The following is a 20440-nucleotide window of genomic DNA, read 5'->3' on the forward strand; positions in this document are numbered from 1 at the left end:
TTACAGAGATATGATCATATCATCAGCTTTTAAAACACAATGCATTATTAAAGATTAAACCAATGGTTCCCAACCGCTCAGGTCTAGCTAGGACTCCTTATCACTTTTCAGATGTCTATAAGTTGTTAGTCTTTTAGTGTTAGTGATAAGTGTGTTAGTGTTAGATGGTTTCATTTAAGGACCAAAAGAGATCCAAAAGCAGAGATTACAGATTTTTGTTTTGATACTTTCAATATTATGTGCATTTTGCTAATAATTCTTTACTTTTTCTTAAGTAAGCATCTGAATGAAGGACTTTTTGTATTTTAAGATTGTTTTATTGGCACTTTTACTTATATAAATGGTATTAGAATACTTCAATAGTACTATAATAATAATAATAATAATAATAATATGAAGTGTCAGTGTCTTTTTAGAGTTGGTTACAAATTCTTCATACAGCTGTACCTTGGTTTTAACCCTTCAGAGCCACAAATAAAGGTTTGTTAAAGAGTATCTCTTTGACAATGTATGACAAAAAGGTAAATGTGAGCCAGTGTACTATGAAAAGCTGTTTTTTTCACTTTTTGTGTTCCCATATTGCTTCTTACAATTGAACTGTAATTGCTAATATCTTGCACATACTGTTCCTGGCTAGCTCTGGGTTGCTATTTTTACTCTGCCATGTTGTGAGTAAAGTGTTTCTCCCCTGGGATCTCAACAGATCTCAGAGAACCACCTCAAGTCACGAAAGCTAGGGTCATCCTTTTTTTTTTCTTTTTTTTTTCTTAAGCGTGACATTTAGGATAGAGATATACTCGAGACCTCCTGAAATTCTATGACTGAGCGGAAATAAATAGAATCTAGAAGCATTAAATATAGACAAGGCAGTGGATGAGGGGGAGAAAAATAGACTGAGGAAACACTGCGTCACGCTCTCCCCGAACATTTCCTCAGTTCAGTGGAGTGAGAAACAAAAAGCTCAGTCTCCACAAGCAAACTGCAGCCTTACATAAGCTCTTTTAGAGTCATTTCATGATGGAGTTGGCCATGTCTCTGGGCGAGCGCTTGCATGTATGTGAATTTGACACAGACCTTTTGGTTCTGTTTCAGGAAAGAGAGCACCTCAGCTCTGCTGGGCCGCCTGATCATAGTAACAGAAATGTGCATTCAGGATTATAGAGGGGGCTGAAAGTGTGAATCATATTATTACTGCAGACTCTTCTGGGACAGCCTCAGGGTTTTTCTGCCCATCTTTCCTTCTTTGCGTTCTTTTCAATTAATTTCTTTCCATAAATATTTTCAGGTACAAATGCACTTTAGTTAATTTGATATATATTGAGAAAATGTTTACACCATACTGTAGAAACAAAGCTTTCTCTTATCCCAGCACCACCCACTCAGTCCCCCATCTACCTGTTTCATCCAGAAGGCAGACACTTGATGGGCATGTATGACTGTAGGATAATAACAACAACATATATTGTTCTTTTAACAGAAGAAAACATTATGAACATAGTAATAATGTTTCAAATAAACAACCATTGACACTTTCCTCTGGCAACTGTTGTACTGACAATAAAAAACATATCCCAGAAAGTTCAGCACAGCCTCAAATGTTCAATTCATATATTATGATATTACTGTGTGATTTCACAGTAAAAAGCTGTTAGCACTATGAATATAAGTGTAGTTTAATACAGTGCATTTGAATCACAAAAGGGAGAACCCGAAAACTTTCGATTCATTTGCCACAGAGATCTGGGCTCCCGCCATAAACCATGAGGGACTGTAAACCCCCTATTTTTCTTTTCGCACCAATGTAGGTACTGGATCGTGGACTATCTGTGCAGGCTCTAGAAACGGGAGAAGAAATAGCTTCAGACAGACTGAGAGTGAGGAAGCACCAATGTAAGACAGGAGGGGGGAGCATAGAGGAGAGAGGGAGGGCGCAGTGGTGGCTGCTGGCGTTCTCTGCAGTACAGATCTGCTGAGAGCACCAGAGTAGAGCTCCTGCACAGACCATAGCCGCAGGGCTCCCACTGCAGCTCCGAGGAAAACGTCACACGGCAATAAAGACTGGAGGAAGAACCTGACACCTCACAAGACCACAAGACAAAGAGCAGGAGGAGAAGACGTGAGAGGAGACAAGAGCTGGACAAGGTTTATTGCTTTTTCTTGGACAACCAGAACTTCCAGTGCGCTCGCCTTTTCACGCTCTACTTCTGGAGTCCGTTTAATAATTGATCTCTTGACTCAGTTTGGTCTGTGGAACGCAACTTTGCTTTTTTAAAGGTTTTATATAAAAGACTGGATTTTTGTCTTTAATCCACATCTGTAACTTTCTAGCTCTCACAGTGTGTGTGTGTTTGTTTCTGTGGGTGTTTGAGCATCTCTTTCTGAGCGAGTGAAATGTTCCTCGGTCAGTTAACAGGTGCTCAGGTGCATCTATGTAAATGTGTATGTGCATACACATGGTTTTGTTTTTAAACTGCACTGCAAAGACTTCATTCATCTGACTTACTATTTATCTCAATTCTCACTTTTTTCTCCACCTATGATGTCACACCACATAAACTATTGAGGCAGACTCTTCTTTGCATTAAGGATCACACTCGAGCAATATCTCCTTTAGGAACATTGTGAAGACACCTGCAACTTCAAACCTTTTTTTTTTTTTCTCGTTTTTCTCTGTTGACGCCTTGGCCCCATCTGCCCCTGCCTCCACCTCAGGATGGCTGGCTGCACCAGCCGCTGCAGGCAGGGGGTGCTCAAATTAATCCAGTCCCTGCAGAGATTGGTCTCCGGAACCCTCACAAAAGGTACTGTGGCTTTTTACCCCAACACAGACGCACTTACATATTTCACTCACATGTGCATTCACAGTTCGTGACTTTTTTCATGTGTACTTGATTAGATACAGCACAGTTTCATCAGAGGGCTACACCTAACAATTAGTGACCAAAAATACCGACATCTCTGCTCATGTGATTGACTGGTGTTTTCATGCAACATTGTGTAAAAAGCACAATTTTTGTGTTGAAAACTGACGATGTCCCAGCCTTTACTTTACGACTCACAACTTTTATCAGTAGATTGAGATTCATTTTGTGCAGCAGGTGCAGCCATGTGGCCAAAGTCAAGATTCAGCTTCCCACAACAGCAAAGATGATGAACGCAGCCTCTTGCCTTGTTCGTCATCTTTCATCAACAGCCATGTCTCCTTTCGCAGTTCCTGAGTGAAACACTGATTAGAAGATGTGTTAATTGTGGCCATGAAGAAATACACATGGTCAGCAACAATAGGCTGCGGCATTCAGACCATGGCTGACTGGTATGAAGGGGGCTAAAGTGTGTCAAGAAAACAGCCTGGGCTGTTGATGCAGAGCAGGTTGGGTCCACGGATTCGTGCTGTTGACGTCAATTTCTCTAAGAGGTCACAAGGCAGAGAGGTTAGTAGAGAATCAGTCAAAGAATCACTACGCATGATTTTAAACTGCTTCTACAAAAGATTTTGCTGTATAACATGTAGCTAAAATGTTCAGAGGTGTATCATGTTCAAAAATTCCAACAACCCTTACAACTCCCCCGTAAACGAATTATGTTCACTATCACGTGCAAACAAACACAAGTTCATCACAGCTCGGGCGTTTTCAGACATTATGGTTTGATCTCAGAGTTGGTGAGTGCAACAACAAAGGTCAGGTGGAATATGTGAAGGAGGCAGATCAGAATAAATCAGAGGCTGTGGGCTGGTTTATTGTGTTACCGGTCAACAATAGCTGACAGTAAACTGCCATCAAGGGTGTTGGAAACGATAGGTTTGCTGCATATGTAGCTGGCTTATGCAGTAAGCTTCTTCTTTAAATCATGTGTGGTCACCTTTGCGTCATCCACACACCCCCCCCAGGGCAATATTTGTGAGACACTCTCAGCCTCTCGCCGTGTTCACCATCTTTGTGTTAAAAGCCCTGGCTCTCTCTCTCTCTCTCTCTCTCTCCTCACGACCTCCCTCTTCCTAAAAGTTACTTTTCACCTCAGCAGCAAAATAACAAATGCTGAGTCAGAGTGCAGCTGCAAGTCCGTCACGACTGGATATGAATGTAAAATTAAACCCATGCACAAATATAGCATATAAAACATTTGTGCAGGTGCAGGCTACACTGCATTTACAGTAAGCTCTGACTGTGAGCCATGAACTGCAGGTCGATGCTTTTTTTTTTCTCTACCATTTGTCTCCTCTAGTTGTTTTTTTTCCACCCAGAAACATTTGGACAGTCTTACTATCAAGCTATAAATCATTTGTGAGCATATCCACTGCTGAGAACTGATTTCTGACAGAGCAATGGAGCTAACAGAGCGAACACACAAAAAGAGATGAAGTCACATTCAGCAGGAATGGCAACAAATTCACAAATAGAAAGCCTGTTTGTGTTTTTTTTTTTTTTTGGATATTTTACAAAACCTAAAAATAAATTATTAATACATTTTTAAAGGTGGTAAATTATTTGTAAGAACACAATTGAATATCCAGTAGCATATTATATTTATATTTTTTATGTTTGATGATACTATTTATGCGTTTCTTACACGTTCTGTCCAAAAAATATGATGAATATGAAAATGAATGTAACTGACAGGAGCAACAATATCACTGCTTCTCATGATGCAGAAACCCATGCCGTTTGAAATTGTTTTGCCTTCACACCAAACTCTCCCAGGCAACGTATGCTGCATTACCTGTGATGCAGTTGTCAGTAGAGCTGTCAAATATCACCTATTAAAATCAGCCTAACCCTAAAAACACCTCTGGTTTCTATAGTCGTATGTTATTCCTTTGATATCATTTGAAGTGCAGCTGTGCTCCAAAGTGGTGACTTAGTCAGCTACTCTGCTATTCTCAAAATAATACCGCCTACTCATGGCTGCACGGGTTGACAATCTAGGTCATGCGATGGAGCCACATATCTGTAATGTCTAAAAACCAAGAGACTTTGTGTACTATCCATCCTTTTATATAACAAAGACTTATCCACACAGTTCCAACCCTACTTTGACAGGAAGGGGCTCAACTTCGGTTGAACTCATCACTGAAGAAAAGTGAGGATGGGCTTCACATCTTTAAAAGAACAAAGAGGAGAACTGTTTCTGGCTTGATCTGTGTGTCTCTGTCATTATTTGTAGATGCCAGTAATTTTGCCCTCTGCGTCCTCAGAGGATGAGTGGTTGATGAAATGGAGTGTGAATTCTATTCAACGTCTGGTCTCTTGACATTGAGCCTCGGCCCATAATTGCTGCTTTTCCCTTAATGTTCTTTTGTGCTTTGCTGATTGCAGCTCATGGGACTGTGGGACCGACCCTTTACTTTCTTAAGGTTAAGATGTTTGTATGTGCGGCGCCAGAGGGGCCATATCTTCACATAATCCCATAATTAAATGTCACTGAGTTAATTAAGTTTCTTTAAGTCAAAATACTAAGTTATGAAACGGGGCCCATTGATTCCACCGTTTCAACACAGTAGGGTGTAAGTTTTAGAACTGTGGTTTTTGTTAGATAAAGAAAATGTGGATGGATTTTTAATTGATCAGTGTGAATTATGCACTACCAGCTTTCCACTGTGATATCTCAAGGTGAACATACCCAAGCGTTTACATGCGCATTTAAAAGGGGTGGACACTGGCACAAACTCTAAGGCCTCAAAAAGAAATTTAAAATAACATCTCTTTGATAAGATTAACAAAGATATGTCAGTATTTATTGTGTTATATTTATCATATTGCACTCATGTCATTATTATTAAATAAATCTATAAATACACAATGTTTACAAAGTATAGAATACTAGAATCCCTTCTCAAAATCTCAACTATAAAGTAAAATGACAAGAAGATGCACAATATGTATGAATAAAGATCCAATCCATAATTTTTTGCTCCACATAAATTTAAGGAGTGTTTGCATATATAAATGAAGAATTTGAGTTAGAAAATTTGCATTTGCATTTCATGCTTTTCAGCCAAATGGAATGAAAAATCTGGAGCTGCTGATTATGAGTGTTTCCAGGCCTGATGCAAACAAACCTTGGACAGACTTTCAGAGGTAAATTAGGTGGTTTTCCGCTGCTAGTTCATCTATTAAAATATCTGTGAGTCATAATATGAGTTTGTAAATTTGAGTTTTGATTGATAAAATATACATCTTCAGTATATTTTCTATCACAAAGTCTTTTCATTTGATTTTAGCAAGAAATTTTTAGAAAAAATTGTATGCACCATGAAAGCCGGTACATAGTCTCTGGGCACATACGAAACAGATTCAACCTGCAGAATGAAAAGCCTTGATCTCACCATATAGGTTTACAGTATGCGTGACAAGCCTTTATGCCTTTATGCCTTTACTCTTTCACTGTGGCTGTGGTTGCACTTCAGATTGAAACCTTATTCTGCACAATTAACTCATAACCATATCTCTGCAGATTGTAGCAGAGGAGCAGCAGCTACTGTATCATATGCATGGAAGAAGACATGGAAATATGCATATTCAGCTTCACGCACGCAAGCATTTCAGGTAGACTGAAAAATGCAAGTCCCTCATCTCCAGCACACATGTATCAGTAGTTGGGTTTGTTACGCATATTTGCCTGCACATACTTACATACATAGAGACATGAACCATGAAATTCTGCTCGTTCACCTTTAAAAGCTCCACTTACAGTACGAACTCAGCAGCATTTACAGTGTTTTCATTTGAAGACATGTAAGCACTGAAAGCTGGAGCGCCAGAGCTGAGGAAACATGTGGGGGTGATGTGCCTCAGGCCTTACGTTGGCTGATACTCGCTCTTAATCTTTGGTCCCTATAGTATTTATACTGTACTTTGTACTTAAAAGAGAGTTTTGTTGTGTAAGGCTGCAAACAAATGAGAAATCTGATGATGTTGTGTTATCTAGAACTGGAGAAGTTCTAGATAAATTATTATTAGATAAAATTATCCTACAAGAAAGTTTTAAGTTCTTGGTTTCTTTTGGGGACGTGACTGATAATGTGCCTGGATGTGATTTGAATTGTAGATTGGAAGACAGGGAGGCTTAGATTAGCTAGAACAACCAGATTGTGAGGAGAGTAGAGAGAGTCTCCTCCACACACACAGCTAATTCAGACACCTGATTGTGAATATCCATACATCCCAAATCCTAAATCACAAACATACAAGGTCAACACAACACACACATTTAATGTCAACACTTTACCAACACTAATTTCAAACATTTTGTGCTTTGCTGATTAAACACCACAGAGGAGTTACAGTTCACACTGTCCAAGACATTGTATGCAAGGTTTTCCTTGAGGAAGTAATTCACTAATTAAAAACAATAGAGTTGCATTAATGTTCTGGCCGTCTTCACTTCGCTGAATTGTCATTTGCAGCCACAGTGGCCACTGTTCAGCAACAGTAACATGATTCTAAGAATCATGTTGAGACCAAAATGGTGTGTATTTTATTGTTTGCTTGTGCTGTGACATACACAGACTCAGGTCCTGTTGGAAACAGCAGGAGTGCAGGTGAATACAGAGACTCCCTCAGCCAGCCTCATACTGCACCTGTCTCTCACTATTACAAGTCACATATGTCCTCTAAGTGCATAACCTTGCAGCGAGAATCACATCATCACACACTGCAGAGACTGTTTCACATCTATGGCTGGTGCACATCACTCTGTTTCAGCCAAAACTATGACAGAATTACCCAGAACTCCCCTGCATTTGTGAACTTTACTTCCCTAAAACTGTCCTTTCATTCTGTCCCTTGTTTCCTGCAGCTGTAAAAGGACCCGACAGTATGTGTCTCTGTTTTTAATTTTTTACATGACTTCACTACACACTTTTATGTAACCGCCTTCTTCTAGATTTATTTTTATCTCTGTCCTCCTCTGTGTGTGTGTGTGTGTGTGTTCCATTCTCCATGTTAATTTTCTCCAGCATCGTTGCTTCACAGTCTGATATTTATGTATAGAATCCCCTGTTGATACACAAGTATTTGATGCAATGAGTGCTGATGGCTGGGTGATGTGTAGTTGTGTAGTGTAGAGGCTCTGACTACATGTTCACATGTTGCTGTACTTTGTTAATTTTTGCTCATGTTGTATTTAGTAACGACTAAAATGTGGTTGCATTGGTGTCACAAGCTGCTGGTTTCATCAGGAACAGTTGTATTCTGCTGCCACCTGTTGTTCAAAGAGAAACACCACAAGCGCTGCGTGCAGATGTGGCGTTTGTCTGTTTAGTTACTTCACAGTATTTACTCAGTTCACACATTCAAAAGCTTTCTTTCCCTCATCAGAGGAGCCACTGGTATATTTTCCCTGAGATTACTGGTGTTTTTTTTTTTTTGAGGACACTACTCTGTGCAGTATTATCACTGTAAGCACAGGTTTGTGTGAGTACAGTGGGGAACAGGACAGCCTCTGCACTTTTGTAATATTTGATTTGACTTAACATATTTATTTTTTATTTTTTAAAAACAAGACGTATTATATTGATTCTATTAATTGTTATTATTCAATTTCTCTAGCTGAAATAAATTTGAACATAAACCCCTTACTGATATACGTAGATAGAAAGGTTTAATAAATATTTGTCACAATATAGATTTCATATTGCTTGTTTGGTCTAACCAGTCAAAATAAATCTAAATCTTGTCTAAATGTCCAAGTTTTTACTAATAGCTATGAATTTAAATTTTAAATTTTGCTATGGCTGCATAGCCAGCTTTAGCATTAACAGCTATTTACTCACCAGTCTTGCCAAGAACTACAGTCATTGTTACTTTTACAAGACAAGATGTTTTAACACGCCCTCTGAGCAGTGCTACTTCTTCAGGACAGCCTGGACACTACAGTGACTTGGTATCAGACAGTAATTAGACAGTCCAACTGGGTTAGCTGGTTAGCATGCTAACTTCAGTACAAGAAAACAAGTGAAGAAGTTGCTTCCCACCGCTGGAGACAGCTCTTGGGGAGTAAAGGAATGAAGTTTGATGCTGAACTCACAACCTTTCCTCTAGACTGGTAAGTAACAAGCTGTCAATGCTAGAGTTGGCTATGTAGCAATAACAAAACTTGTAAATTGCAAAATGAATGAGACTGTAAATACAAGCCTTTCCAAAACTGTCCCCTTTGGAACCACAAAAAGTAGCAATCCAGATGCATAGAGTCATCCTGTAGGCCTTTTCCCCTCTCTTAGTCATCTCTTAAAGAACGTCTAGTTGTAATATGGAGTGTGTAGATGACACATGAATGTTAAGGTGAAGAACTGATGCAAACTCCCGTACAACCAAACTAGAGAATCACGTATCAGCTCTGAAACAGCTGAAGGATATGCAAAGGATAACGTGAGTAAGTAAAAAGGTATGTGTTGTTAACATGTGTGTTCATTTTGTCTTATTTTCTTTTTTAATTATGCTTTAATTATGCTTTCACCTTTTCAGCAGCTCCTATAAAACTGTCATCACTGGTGAGTCCACTCTGCTGGTGGTGGCGGTGAGCTGATTTGTGTAGCTCATGATCTGGTAGATAACGAAGAGATCACGAAGTCAGACTGCAGTGTCCTTGATATGGTGCAGAAAGGCAGTTCCAGATGGCAAGCATCTGTCACAGGGATTACATCGGGTTACTTACAGTTATCTGTGTACTTAACGCTCCATCTGCATGTGTCTCTATGTGTGTGTCAGGAGGCTTATTTCTATTTTGGGGGGAGGGTTTTTTTTTTTTAAACATCTGTGTTGGCACTTAAATTTTTTATTCATGCTTCCCTATCTTGAATGGAGTCACTATGAGGAAGTTTCCTGGAAGTAATTTTTTTTTTTTTTTTTTTTTGCCTGAGATGCATGTTTTAAATGATCTTTAAAGTTGAAATGCTATTTTTTTTTTTTTTTTTTTTACTTTAGTGTGACATATGAATGGAGGTAAAAGGGATGTGCAAAAAAGAAAATTGCTGCAAGGCAAAGGTTGAACTCTTAGCGTGAGAGAGGTGTACTGTATATTTATTAGAATTATGCATGACTTTATGTTTAATTAATAATGTGCAAGTTCTTACCTCAACTCCAACTTGGTGGTAATCACATGACTGCCCTCAGCAAAACCACATGCACATATGCAAACACACACAACCTTAATTTGTCCTCTGCTACTCAAACGCATGGCAGTGATTAGGTTAGTTTTCAAGGCTTGAATAACAATGAAAGAATACATTAAGCAAATAAATAATAAATCAAATTTATTATTAAGTACAGAGTTCAGGTTCTGAAACTCAGGATATTCTACATATATATCTCTTTTTTAATTTTTTAATTTTATTATAATTTTTATTTTATTTTGGGTTTTTTTTTTTTTGGTGTGTGTGTATTTGTGCTCATTATTTTTGCTGTACTCCATTCATGCCTTTTGCCCTTCGTACGCTCACTCCAGAGGGCTGGTACACAATTTTCAAGAAACAAGAAAGCTGAAACGGCAGTGCATTAATTTTTTAAACCAAGAGAGGTTTTCCGAAGCCGTCGCATATACGCAAGGACAGAGTGAGGCAGAGAGAGCATTTACATTTTCTGATCTGCAGCCAATGGAATATTTAAGAAGCCATTCACATTTTCTCTGTGTTCCAGCACACAACTTTACATGCACCTCACAGAGACCAAATCAACCACTTTTGAAATGTCATAACTTGCTTTAAATAATTGTGAATTTGAATTCCCAGCTGAGTCCTGCGAGTTATGTGTGAAATGACAGACCTCAGGAGTTTCTTGTCTAAGATACAGTTTTTCTCATCAGCTGCTTTTCACCACAGTGAAACAGAGAAAAAAACACTTCTTCACTTCTGCATCCAACAACCCTGTCTGATTTTTAATGCTCAGCACTCGTAGGGAAATAAACATTACTCACTCCCATTGCTTTCCTTCCCCCAATGCACACGGTCTAATTTTCTTAAATTGAAGCTGTTCCATGAATATTCATTGACACCATTAAACACTCTTATGTTCTTGTTTGTACCACTGTAAAAAGAAAGAAATAGTAATTCCCTGTTGTCCTCCACATTAGATTAGGAGAGAGAGGAAAGGCTCTAGCCATGTTACTGGGGTGAATTAGCACACACAGACACACACACACACACAGAGGTGGTAGCCCTCACAGCTAAAATATATCTGCATACTCATTATGGTTCAAACTGTGGCGCACCAAGCAGAGAACTAATATGAGGAGATACTAGACTGAAGTTGTGTGTTTGTGTGTGTGTGTGTGTGTGTGTGCTTGTGTTAGTGGATGTAAAAAGAAAAATAAGTAATGATTAAGAGAAGCAAATAATAACAGATGGCTATGATGTCGCGCACCGAGATGTGTCTTTGTGGCTTTAAATGAACGCCCTTCATCTGCTACCATTCACTAGTCAGTAGTGGTATTAGTGAGTACTGAATCAGTTGCCAGCACTCCACAATAATATGAGGGCAGGGAACTAGAAAGAGGGGAAAAGGCTGACAGATGAGCAGAGTGAGGCACAGAGCAGAGGGAGTGGCACAGAAAGGCAGGAGCAGCTCGTGTGTGTTTGGAGAAAGAGATCAGAAATCCAAGAGAATCAGCTCAATGAAGAGAGCCGTCCCTCAGTGACAGATCTGAGACCAGTGAGAAGACATAACCGGGGCAAAGCCCCTTTAAGATACAGAGCTGCGGAGGCAGATAAAGACAGAACGACAGGGTAACAAATTCGTGAAATAAAGAGCGGACTATTACTCTCTGGGTTGTTTGGCCAGGCTGGTTTCCACGGTGACAACATGGGTGCAGTGGTGGGCACTTTGACCATGCAAACCAAGCAGAGAAGACCATCCAGAGGTACGTCAACATTAGTCAAAGAGAGACGGAGAGAAGACAAAAGAGCAACAGAAAGCTAGACTAAACAGAGAAAGAGAGAGCAGAGAGAAATCACCTCAACACAAGGAAAGAAAAGATTCTAATAATAATCTGGACCAGATGTTATTCATAATAAGTGTTTGTTTGTGTTTGTGTTTGTGTTTGTTATTTTCTATGCATTGCACACATGTGCATTTAACATCAGCAGAAATATGTGTGTGTTTACCATATTTCTGTGGAGTGAAATACTGATCGAAAGTCAGTCAGAAAACAGCACAAATACACAGATGTTACATACATGTAACCAAATGGTACCAAACAGCATAATAGAAATGTAGAAATATACATTCAAGGAAGTGGCAGCAGAATTGTGAGGGATCAAGTGACACGCGCTGCTGCTGAGGTGTGAGGCACAACACATGCACTGTGGTCATGATGGAGAGATTATAGTATACCAATGGGTCGAATGCCCTTGAAAACAACTAGAGAGCAAAATCACTGCCCCTGACTCTGTGATTGTGTGTGTGTGCGCGCGCGTGTGTGTGTGTGTGTGTGTGTGTGTGTGTGTGTGTACGCATGTGTCCTCTTGGATGTGTGAGTGAGTGAGCGAAAGAGAAACGGGAAGAGAATGAGGGTTCAGGCGAGAGCATGTGAATTAACACGCAGCTCACATATCATACCTCCTTTGGCCGTATGCTTGAGAAGCCTGTTGTCATGGAGACTGGGTTGTAGGGGCATCAGAGGAGAGTGTGAATTGAATGTGATTCAATACTCAGCCAGGATGAATGATGAATTTACAGTATAGCAGCATCAGATAGGAATAAAATGGATGAAGCAGCGAGCAAAATAATTACTCTCTGACAGCAGAGGTAGCACCTCACAAGATGAGGGTGATGCTCTGTGTTTGCCTTGACTCATTCTTGTTCTGATAAAAAAGCTTTTCAAAAGCTGCTGGGGAAAGAACACACAGGGGTCAGGCTGTTTTTTCCATCAAAGTTTGTGTTGTGGTGCCATCCGTGGAGAGGTACAGTGTATGACTTAAGATAAGAGATAGAAGATTCCCAGGAGGGAAAATAAGTAGTACAGCAGCGTAGGAAACAGGTTAAAGCATAACACAAATAAATATAAGGCAGGGTTAAAGGGCTACATATATACAAGATGATACTGTAAAGCCTTATCTGCAAAACAAGCCAAAATCTTTTTCAAAAGCATGTCTGATATTTCTGATTTGGTGTTTGCAGTGCGTCCTTCTCTATGTATACGTCACCAGTGTGCAGGATACATCTGAGGGGTCAGCTTTACAAGAACCACAACACTAGTCTGAAAAAAGGGCACAGAGTCAAGTCAATGCTTAAGCTAAAGATTTAAAAGCAACAGCTGGTATCGTTCCATAACATGAATAAAAAGTAAAATTGTCTTGCTGTCATACTGAAAAAACCTTTTCAACTAAATTTGTTGTTAGAATTAAAGGAATAGTTCAACATTTATAAATACATAGAAATACACCTATTCACTTTCTGGATGAGAGTTGGATCCAAGGATCAATATCTCTCTCAGGTCTGGACATGATGAAGTGTGATGCTACAGCCAGAAGAGAGAGCAGAGACACCAGACACAAGGTGGGACAGCGAGCCTGGCTCTGTCCAAATGTAACAAAATCCACCTATAAGCACTTTTAAAGCTCACTAAGTAACAGCTTTTTTTGTTTAATCCAGTAACTTTCTGGGGTCAAATTAGATTTTTTTTTTATATCACAAATCGGGAATTTTTCTCAGCACTGCTGGTCGCCTCAAAACCTCACAGAGACAACAAAAAGCCAGGTATTCACCCTGCTCGGCTCAGTTCAAGCTGGATTTTGTTATCTTTGGACAAAGCCACGCTCTATTTCCAGTCTTTATGCTTAGCTAAGCAGCTCCAGGCTATAACTTCATACTAAGTATTTAGCCATGAGAGTGACATTAATCCACTTGTAAAACTCTTGGCATGAAAACAAACAAGTGCCTACTTGTTTAAGGTCAGGTAGCAAAGGGACAAATACTTCTGTGAGACAGAGCAATCATGCAGAGCTTTTATTTGTGATGTTGAGGGTTGTGATGAACCACCCCCATGCTGTTAACTTGGCGTCGATATGTAACACTTCCCTCCCAATACATGCTGATGAATGTGCAGAGCAGCTGTTGGATCATTTACATCCAGACTGCTGCCTTAGATATCATCATCATCATCAAACACAGGGGATGGCTGCAGAGAGTCTGCAGCATTTCTCTGTCTGAACCTTGAAAGATTCAATTCTTTAATTTTAACCTGGTAATTCAAATTATCATCAGGTCAGATTTACATGATCAGTAAATTAAGTGTTGTAATTCCAGGTGGTTAAAGGCTTAGAAGAAACTAGTACATTCTGAATTCAAAATCAATATGCCTATTTTCTCATCGTGCTTCTGAGATCAATAACGTGTTTGTCTTTCACCAAATCCCTTTTTTTTCTTATTCATAAACATATTGTGTAATCCTATTCTGCCATGTGTTGTGCTCTCCTTTTTTTTCCTTCACGCTCTGCCACCTCCCTCTTCCTCTCCTCTCAGTTCTCCATGTCTCACCCCCCCCCCCCCGATCAACACCTCTGCCTGTTTCCTTTTCTCACCTTCATTTGACTTCATCTGTTTCTGATCACAGTTTGGAGGAAAGCAAAGCGCCCCGGCCCACGAAGAATACACACACACATACAGCAAAACACCACCTTTGTTGTTCTGTTGTCATGTGATGTTAAGGTTTTTATTCACAGGGCAAATGAAATAATTTCACACCTTTTTTTTTTTCTTAGTTCACCCAGTATATCCACCACTGCTCACATTTATCATGGCTGTCCATCTCCATGACAACAGCAGTCAGGGAGATCGCAACAGGAGCTCAGAGGAAGATGGAGGGAAGAGCAATGCATGAATACATATGATCAGAGGATGACTGACGGCAAATATTCCAAAGATTTTACACTGCTTTAGCTTTCAGTAGAATAAAGAAAACTTTAAGAAGAAGAAATAATAAGGGGCAACATCTCTCAGGATTTTCAAATTTCAAAATAAATTGCTCAAGATGGCTGCTGTAGTATCTCTCTGTGTTATAGTTTTACATGCATGTGGAAGACGTCTTTCAAATTATTACTTTATTATGTTATATTATTTCTAAATAAGCATAAAACATGTTTGATCTTAGTGAGGGATCACAGCTGGTGCTCTGATATATGAGACCATTGTTCATTGTTTGAATCTGAAAATGTAATAAATGACTAACAGAAAGCAAATGCAGATGAAATCAAAGATTAAAGCAGAAGCAATTATTCTTGTGCAAAAAAAATCAATCGCATCTACTTCGATCTAGAGATCTGTTAGAAATTATTGTTGCAAAAAGTGGACGACCAGCAGGATAATTGACATGAAATTCAAATGAAGATTTATGGAATTAATGGGGTTTTGATCTTTTCAAATAACTCATCCAAGGATGAAGCTAGTAATGTCCTTTGGTCTCCAAGAAAAGCAAAAATATATTGCTTATACAGTATCTCTGAGCCCAGTTGGGATATAAAAGCAACCGTAGAAGTTACAGCATGTGTAAATATGCTGTCCTGCCACATCAATATAAAGCCCCAGACTTCAGATTTCATTTCCACACTGTTTGTTCAAACAGTCTGCTGCTGCGAGTGAACACAACTCTTGCAGAGAGCACTTGTGTGACTGTTTCCTCTTGGATATTTGCTCATGTTTGTGAACTCAGTGGCGTGTGGATTGTGTGCACGGTCGGATGTCGGGATGTTAGAGTTGCCCTGCAGCTGGAGACAGTCACAGTGACAAACCCTCACCCACAGCAGAACTAGAACTCTTCACATCATTAACCAGCACCCAATACTCTGCACCGTGTTGCCATTAATAAAGTCCCTCAGGTCCTAAGGAGAAATCTATTTATCACGTACACGTTGTTCCTCCCAGACCCATCTTTTTCTCTCTGTCTACCTCTTTGTAAAGCTCTTTCTACCTTATTCTTCTGCTGCTTCACTTGCTCCCTCCGTAAGCAATCTTTTCTGCTGCCTAATCAGATTCTTGACATGTTTCCCAACGACTTAACATTCTCAGGCTTCGCTGAGTTGTCTCTTTCCTCTGTACTACAGTTTTCATATTTCTAAAGATTGGGAAGAGCACATGTTAAACAGGGATTGTGGAGGTCTTGACTTGATTCTGAATGATAAGTATCTCTCTCTCTCTCTCTCTCTCTCTCTATCTCTTTCTCTTCCCTGTAGATAAAACTGATGATGAGCTTGAGATGACGATGGTGTGTCACAGGCCAGAGGGTCTCGAGCAGTTGGAAGCCCAAACTAACTTCACCAAACAGGAGCTGCAGATCCTCTACCGTGGTTTCAAGAATGTAATCACACATTTTCTGATTTTATTGAGATAACATTGGTACATACAACATATCTGGTTGGAATAGTTTTGCATATAATTACTCATAAACTAAAGTATTACACAAATTAAAACCTTGACCAGGATTGTCAGTGTTATAAGGTTTATCCTTTGAAAACCAAAATTAATGGCAACCCACACAATTAATGAGACATATCACTAAAAAACTAAAATGTCAACCCCAAGGTGGTGCTACATGAAAGGTTGGTGGATGAACAAATCCTGGGAAGTATTTATGGAGAAGGTAAAAGAAAAAAGTCTGAGTTGTGTCAGAATAACATATAAATGTTATAAACATAAAAGTTAAAATGGTAAAATGTGTTTGTGACAGACAATACTCCATGAACAAATACATCTGGACACAGGTGATTTTTTTCCCCCAACAAACACAAAAAAAACCCTAAAAATCAGTGAGTGGATGAACCTTAATTCATCTTTTCTTCCACAGGAATGTCCCAGCGGAGTCGTCAATGAGGAGACATTTAAACACATTTACGCACAGTTCTTCCCTCATGGAGGTAAAGTGTTGCAGAATCTTTTTTTATTGCTCTGTGAAGCTTTTTGAAACCCTGACACATTTGTTTTATTTTTTGTGTTTCAGATGCAAGCATGTACGCACACTATCTCTTCAATGCATTTGACACTACAAACAACGGCTCCATCAAGTTTAAGGTAAAAAAAAAAAAAAAAAAGAAATCCTTTGTCATTGCATTCAGGTAAAATATGACTGAAGACTTTACTTCCATGTGCTATGATGCTTTCAGAATCTGATTCTATCTTTTTCCGTTGCTGCCAGGACTTTGTAATGGGGTTGTCTATACTGCTGCGGGGGACTCTGAAGGAAAAGCTGGAGTGGACGTTCCACCTGTATGACATTAACAGAGATGGATACATTAATAGAGAGGTGAGACTGTGCTGTCACAGTTTACACAGTGTTTTGTGTGAGCCTGAGTCTCGCAACTATGTGAATAAATCTTCTTTTCTTTCAGGAAATGACTGAGATTGTGAGGGCCATTTATGACATGATGGGAAAGTACACCTACCCTGCACTGAAGGGAGATGTCCCACAGCAGCATGTGGATGCCTTTTTTCAGGTTAGATATAAAATTAATATGGAATTAACATAAAAGTCAAACATTTCTGTTATCAGTCACAGGTAATTGATTTTCAAGCAGTTATGGTTACATGGCTAGTAACTTATACTGTCTCTAATCGCACTCCAGTAGCTTGCCAGCTGAAGCTCTCTGGCTTTACTGAGACACTTTGCACATAATACAAGTTTTCAGACAAGCCTAATAAAGTTTTATCAATAACAATCCCAGTCCCTGTGGCCCATAGCAACTATAAAACAGTTATTCTCTGCATTGTGTTGTGGTTTGTACAGTTTCCTACAGTTTCTGGATGAAAGGTTCATGAGATCACAATAAACACACTGTCACCACAACAGAATAATTACATACTATAATTTTCACATTATGTTATGCAACATTTTTTTTTTCAGAAAATGGATAAAAACAAAGATGGAGTGGTAACTTTAGAGGAGTTTGTTATAGCCTGCCAGGAGGTATGTACTGTCCTGCATCTGTCTTTGTCTTCTATATATAATATAACATAATCATATAGTTACACTGAGAAAGCTTCCCAGTACTCAGTACACTACACATTTGTTATGTAAAATAATTTAAAAATGTGAATAGGGAAGTTCATTCTTGAGCTTTTGGAACAGTATATGTGATAAAATAATCTAGTCAGGTCAAAGATCCACAAGGTCAACCACATCTCACAGTCTTCAGGAAGTGACACACACACACACAAACACACACACCAGCTCAAGTTGATTAATGAAGAATAATTTAAAAAAATTAGATAACTTTGTCCCACTAACATTTAAAATATCATAAGACAACAACAAAACTGTATTATGTTCATTTAAAAAATTGAATAATTTTCTATCTATCTATCTATCTATCTATCTATCTATCTATCTATCTATCTATCTATCTATCTATCTATCTATCTATCTGTTTATCTATCTATCTATATATATATATATATATATATGTATATAAAACACTGAAAATGAGAGTGCAGTCAGTGTATGTAGATATGTGATTGAAAACATGATTGAAAACATTTTAAAACACAGAATATATTATATTTACTATATATTTGCATGTCTAAATTAGGCTAAATGAGCAAAGACAAATGAAATACTGTGTGTCATGTCTGAAAACTGCTGTTTTCATGCAGCTTATACAACTATTCATTGCTATATTACTATATATAGAGTATGTGGGTGGTTAATTCCATCATTCTGCCATAATTACGTATCTCCTCTGTGCACAGGATGAAACCATGATGAGATCCATGCAGCTGTTTGAAAATGTGATGTAGGACAAGATGGAGACACAGATGTGGAAAAGGAGAGGGCTTGGTGTGAGTGAGTGTGTGTGGATGCATATGTGCAATACATCCGGTCTCTCCTCCTCTCCCCATCTTATCCAGCTGCGGTCTGGATACAACCAGAAACCCCCACAAAGCCTTGAATGAAGGGACTGGACTGGAGTGCTTTAAGCTTTTCCTGTGGAGTTTCGCCACACAACACAAAGTGACTGACAGGAGAGAGAGAGAGACTTGGACGTAAACACATCACTCTCAGTCCTGTCTGGAAGATCGGCCCTATAGAGATAAAGATGCTCCTGCATTACAAGGGTGCTCCTAACCAACGAAGAGCTATTTGTCCAACCAGCTGACCTATTTTTTCTTTCTTCTCCAAAAGGTGTTCTGTTTTGCCAAATCATATTTGCATGCTTTCGCGAGAGCTTTTGATTTATCTCAAAACTTTGTCAGATTTGCTCTGGGAATTTGGCTGTAAGGACTTTTATTTTTATCTCATGCATCTAGTGGTTGACAGATGACTTTTGCAGTGGCCCCTGTACTTTTGTGTAGACCTGGCTGTTGCTTGCCTGCTGAGCCAATCAGATGCGTATTGTTAAATGTCTGTCTAAAGCTTTCAGTAGAAAGTCCAACAATTTTGAAGCAGTACATTTCATGGGTCTTGTATGCGTGTGTGTGAGCCAGTCTCTCTGTCCATGTTGAAACTTAGGTTTTAGTGAAAAGAAAGAAAGAAGTCGATCAATTCTTTTATACTTTCACCTGCTGTTTTGCTTCTTGTGGTCAAGTCGGTGTGTTGTCAAAAATGTTTTAAAAAAAGTATTGTGAAAAACGTGCATAAATTGTGGATTTCATGATGAAGTGCAAAATGTTTAATACCTAGGAAGAGAGAGGAGATCGTAAAACCAATATTTTAATTTGCACATGTGGTCAAGGTGCGACTTGGAGATGGCAACAGTAATGTCAATAAACCGCAACAACCTCACCGATCTCTCTCATAAGAAGAGTCAGGTGGTTGTTGCTCAGTTTAAAATTTTGATGAAATTCAGGTTTGAAGTTGAGAGAAAGTCTCCGACACTCGTGCAGGGAACTACGACTGAATGTCAGCTTTGGAATGTGATGTTCTGATGACGCTGAGGACAGCTCCATCTGCGTTAGTGAACATTTGGCGCTGCTTCCTCCATCCACACTGAATCTGTGATGTCACACTGACGTACAGGTACGGACAGAATAGGGTGACTCCTGAAGCTGCCTGCAGATGTTGTTTTGTGAGTCAGGGTGTGTTTGAAAGCACCACCATAATAGAAAACCTAGCCTACTAGTTTAAGCACTAAAATATTAATCACTTTTCGTTTAGCCATCAAGGGAGCAGCTCTTTGCTGTACGGTGCATCTGTGTGACATCACGGCCTCGTCTCTGATATCTTGGTTTAGAGCAGAGTTGTTATATCTCACAAACTGAAAATTTATTCTAAGCCATAACAATAAATATGTCAGTTCTTAAACTGAGTGGTGGTTTCCTTTACAGATGTTCTTCCTGGTATGCAAGCATGTGTGTGTAAGTGTGTGTGTGTGTGTGTGTGTGTATCCATGGGTCCATGCCTGTGTGCATTTACTCTGTGTGCTCTTAGGAAATGTATAATTTAACCATAATTTCTGACTCTAGCATACAAAGGGTAAGGGATAAATTATAGGAAAAACTGAAATACAAGAGACAAGGAA

General features: G+C 39.1%; 1 protein-coding gene across 3 annotated transcripts; it reads left to right on the plus strand.

The window, feature by feature from the left end:
- The first annotated feature begins 1960 nt into the window (after nt 1-1960).
- On the plus strand, nt 1961-20223 carry kcnip1b (Kv channel interacting protein 1 b). Of its 3 annotated transcripts, none has more exons than XM_071461321.1 (8): nt 1961-2801; nt 16163-16287; nt 16774-16843; nt 16927-16997; nt 17122-17229; nt 17315-17419; nt 17827-17889; nt 18672-20223. In XM_071461321.1, exons 1-8 carry the CDS (start codon nt 2714-2716, stop codon nt 18717-18719), a joined length of 678 nt encoding a protein of 225 aa, XP_071317422.1. In that variant the 5' UTR covers nt 1961-2713; the 3' UTR covers nt 18720-20223. The 3 variants fall into 3 exon arrangements, with proteins under 3 accessions (XP_071317422.1, XP_071317425.1, XP_071317424.1); XM_071461324.1 differs by lacking the exon at nt 1961-2801 and adding an exon at nt 8910-9045 and having other exon boundaries at nt 18672-18871; XM_071461323.1 differs by lacking the exon at nt 1961-2801 and adding an exon at nt 11409-11853.
- The last annotated feature ends 217 nt before the right edge of the window (nt 20224-20440 follow it).

The sequence above is a fragment of the Trachinotus anak genome, unplaced genomic scaffold, assembly GCF_046630095.1.
Source record: "Trachinotus anak isolate AG129_WGS33_773 ecotype Australia unplaced genomic scaffold, CSIRO_AGI_Tana_v1 ptg000024l, whole genome shotgun sequence".
Classification (NCBI taxonomy): Eukaryota; Metazoa; Chordata; class Actinopteri; order Carangiformes; family Carangidae; genus Trachinotus; species Trachinotus anak.

Bases quoted from the DNA above. Each gene is read 5' to 3' on its own strand.
- kcnip1b (XM_071461321.1), top strand. From the start codon at position 2,714: ATGGCTGGCTGCACCAGCCGCTGCAGGCAGGGGGTGCTCAAATTAATC. The intron at 17,230-17,314 runs GTGAGACTGTGC...CTTTTCTTTCAG, and splicing joins ATGGATACATTAATAGAGAG to GAAATGACTGAGATTGTGAG. The intron at 17,420-17,826 runs GTTAGATATAAA...TTTTTTTTTCAG, and splicing joins ATGTGGATGCCTTTTTTCAG to AAAATGGATAAAAACAAAGA.